This window comes from Pygoscelis adeliae, unplaced genomic scaffold (assembly GCF_000699105.1).
Source record: "Pygoscelis adeliae isolate BGI_AS28 unplaced genomic scaffold, ASM69910v1 Scaffold4, whole genome shotgun sequence".
Taxonomy (NCBI): domain Eukaryota; kingdom Metazoa; phylum Chordata; class Aves; order Sphenisciformes; family Spheniscidae; genus Pygoscelis; species Pygoscelis adeliae.
Window position 1 is genome coordinate 12,796,474 of NW_008824986.1, and position 2,995 is coordinate 12,799,468.

The 2,995-nt window shown below is 38.5% G+C and overlaps 1 protein-coding gene across 1 annotated transcript in view; it reads right to left on the reverse strand.

Annotated features, from left to right (window-relative positions):
* Nucleotides 1-932: 932 nt before the first annotated feature.
* Nucleotides 933-2,995, reverse strand: part of GRK5 (G protein-coupled receptor kinase 5) — a gene marked incomplete at its 5' end in the record, with an annotated part of 95,214 nt that continues 93,151 nt past the window's right edge. The window contains 2 exon segments of the mRNA XM_009325902.1: nucleotides 933-1,523; nucleotides 2,747-2,878. Coding sequence (XP_009324177.1) covers nucleotides 1,425-1,523; nucleotides 2,747-2,878 — 231 coding nt within the window.

A 2,995-nucleotide genomic window follows, 5' to 3' on the forward strand; every position in this document is an offset into this window, starting at 1 on the left:
CTTAATAATAAGATAGTGGCATACTTGAGAAGAGCATGATTCTCATGCCTGAGGTACTGCTACTGATCCTGACCGATCCTGTTTATACTAGTGGGAGCAACGTTTTCGTCAATGGTTAAAGGATCCTGGACAAAGAATGATGGAACCAAAAGTGGGAGGTATTATTTCATAACTGACATTTTATTCAATTAAGTTGAGGACCTAATTGAGGGGATGAGTCATGGTGTGTTTGGCATGACACATGGAAGAACTCTAAGTGCAGACACAACCTACAGGTTCTGCTACTGCTCAAAAGCAGCTCAGATCCCACTCTGAACCTCCACAGCTCAGCTCTAGAAAGCTGACATGAATCTCATGGTCAGCACAAACCAGACTATTGAATTTCTCTCTTGCTACCTGTCTAATATGAGCAACTGTGGAAAGGCCTTGGACTTTTGACTGCAGCACGGAGAACACTTAGAGTTTTGCTCTCATTTCAGCAGGTGCAGGTTTCAAGTCCTTGAAAAACAAATGGTCATTTGCTTTCCTGGTCACCCCTCACTCAGTTTTGTTCTTGCTGTCATTAGAAATGGCACAAAAACTAGTGAAGGGGAAGGGCTTAAAATAGGGTTTCCTTTCTAACCAAAAAGTTTCTGATGAGCTAACAACGTAAGTAAGTGCAAATCTCAGCTGTGCTGGTCCCATGACACCACAAACCTTAGGCATAGCAAGTAGCATTCTTGAATGCATCAAAATCTTGTCTTTTAGCATTTAATGCGAGACATTACAAACCAATGAAGAGGAGAAATGTATGCAGTGTTGCTGTAAACCAAATATACAGATGTAAAATAATTAAGAATAAACTGTTCATAAAAATGCATGTCAATAAAACCCAGTCTGATAAAGTGATTTATGAATAATTTTCTAGAATTACTAAAAAGAATGATTTCTCGTTTGAGGCTCTGGAAGTCTTGAGTCACATTTTTTTTCTTTTAAAAAAATGTCTTAAAACACATGGCTTTACAGCTGCTGCTTGGAAAATATACACCTCCAAAGTCTGACTTTCATTTAAATACAAATGTACAAAATGTAAACTGAGACAATAGAGAAATTTACAAAACTTTTCTTTAAAAATAATAAAGACAAAATTCAGTTCTAGTATGATGCTATTTAAATACGTGCAAGTAGTCATGTTCATTGAATTTCTATTGCAATGTTCTAAATAGACAAATTTGATTCACACAGTCTTGAGTGCCACCTCCAAAAACAGACCTGAGTGGAAAATTCTTCTTAAAATGCGAGGCTCCACTGGAAGGAATGGATAGAAAATCTCCATTTTTGGGAGATCCTTTATTTTTCACTCAACGGTGGAGGCTCCCTCATCCATAGAAGCTCCATAGATTATAGTGGAAGGATGCAACATGTTTCATAAAACTGAGTTGGAACTAGCTGCTTCCAGTGGAGTTTGAACTTACGTGATTTGAATTTATGTGGTGATTTAAACTGGCCTTTGAATTTGGAGAACTCTTTGAATTGTTCTGATGCTGTAGAAAGAGGAAGACAATGACAATTAGATTCCCAAAATATGCCATGCTTTTTTTTAGGCTGACATTGTTCATTTTATGGTGACAATGTACTGACTGGACTATAAGATTTTTGTTTGAAGATCTTTGGATGTAAAATATTCTTCACTTTCTTACCTGTATTCTCTCTAGGTCAGGAGGACCATGGCAGTTCTTGAGGAATGCAGCAAAGAAGACTCACTTGAGCTCCAGGAGTCAAATCAATTCACTGCAAAATGCCAGTATCTGCTAAATCTGACTAATACAGAGGACATCTGCTAATGCTCAGACATGGTTTTAACCCTACAGAAATAGATCGGTCTAAGAACGTTATTTAGATTTGCAAATGGTGCCATGGTGCCTCATGAAAGCTGTACAGCGTGTATTCTCTGGTCTGCTCTCTTCTCTAGTGTCTTGATTTCCTGACATGACTACTTCACTCAACATTTGTATTTTCTTTTTTTTTTAACACATAAATGAAGGGTTTTCACAAGGAACTTATCAAAACCATATAACCATTTCAAAAGGCATTTCAGCATACCACTGAAAAATAGTTTGGGTAAGAAGTTTTCAACCACTGGAAACAAAGCTGATGAAAAACGCTGGAACTTCTGGTGGTAAAAAAACCATAATCCGATTCTCTCTCTTGTTCGCTCACTCCCCTTCCCCGCAGTGGGATAGGGGAGGGAATTGGAAAAAAAAAAAATTGTGTGTTGAGATAAAGACAGTTTAATAGGACAGGAAAGGAAGGGAAAATAATAATAATAATAACAATAATAATAATAATAATGATAAAAGAATATAAAGCATAAGTGATGCACAATGCAATTGCTCACCACCCGCCAAACGATGCCCAGCCAGTTCCTGAGTAGTGGTCACCCCACCTGGCCAGCTTTCCCCCAGTTTATATACTGAGCATGACGTCACATGGTATGGAATATCCCTTTGGCCAGTTTGGGTCAGCTGTCCTGGCTGTGCCCCCTCCCAGCTTCCCACTGGCCAGGCATAAGAGGCTGAAAATTCCTTGACCAGTGTAAGCACTGCTTAGCGTCAACTAAAACATCGGTGTGTTATCAACATTATTCTCATCCTAAATTCAAAACACAGCCCTGTACCAGCTACTAGGAAGAAAATTAACTCTATCCCAGCCGAAACCAGGACAGCATCTAAGGGAGGTTCCTTGCCTTAGTTATAAAAGATCTCACCTGTCGTTTAAATATTCTCTGTAGCAATCCTTTCTTGGGTGGCTCTGGGGGGTAGCTTTTGTTTAGGTCTGGTGAAACAGTACCATTTGGTCCAAATACATTCAGTTCTTTGAAACACTCTGTTTCTATCATCTAGTGGAATACAATAAGAAAGAAAAAAAGAAATTATACATCTGCATTAAATATATTCCAAGTAGTGCTAGGTTATTCAAAGTCAGGATCAGGAAGAGCAGCTTGAGCAATATGTTA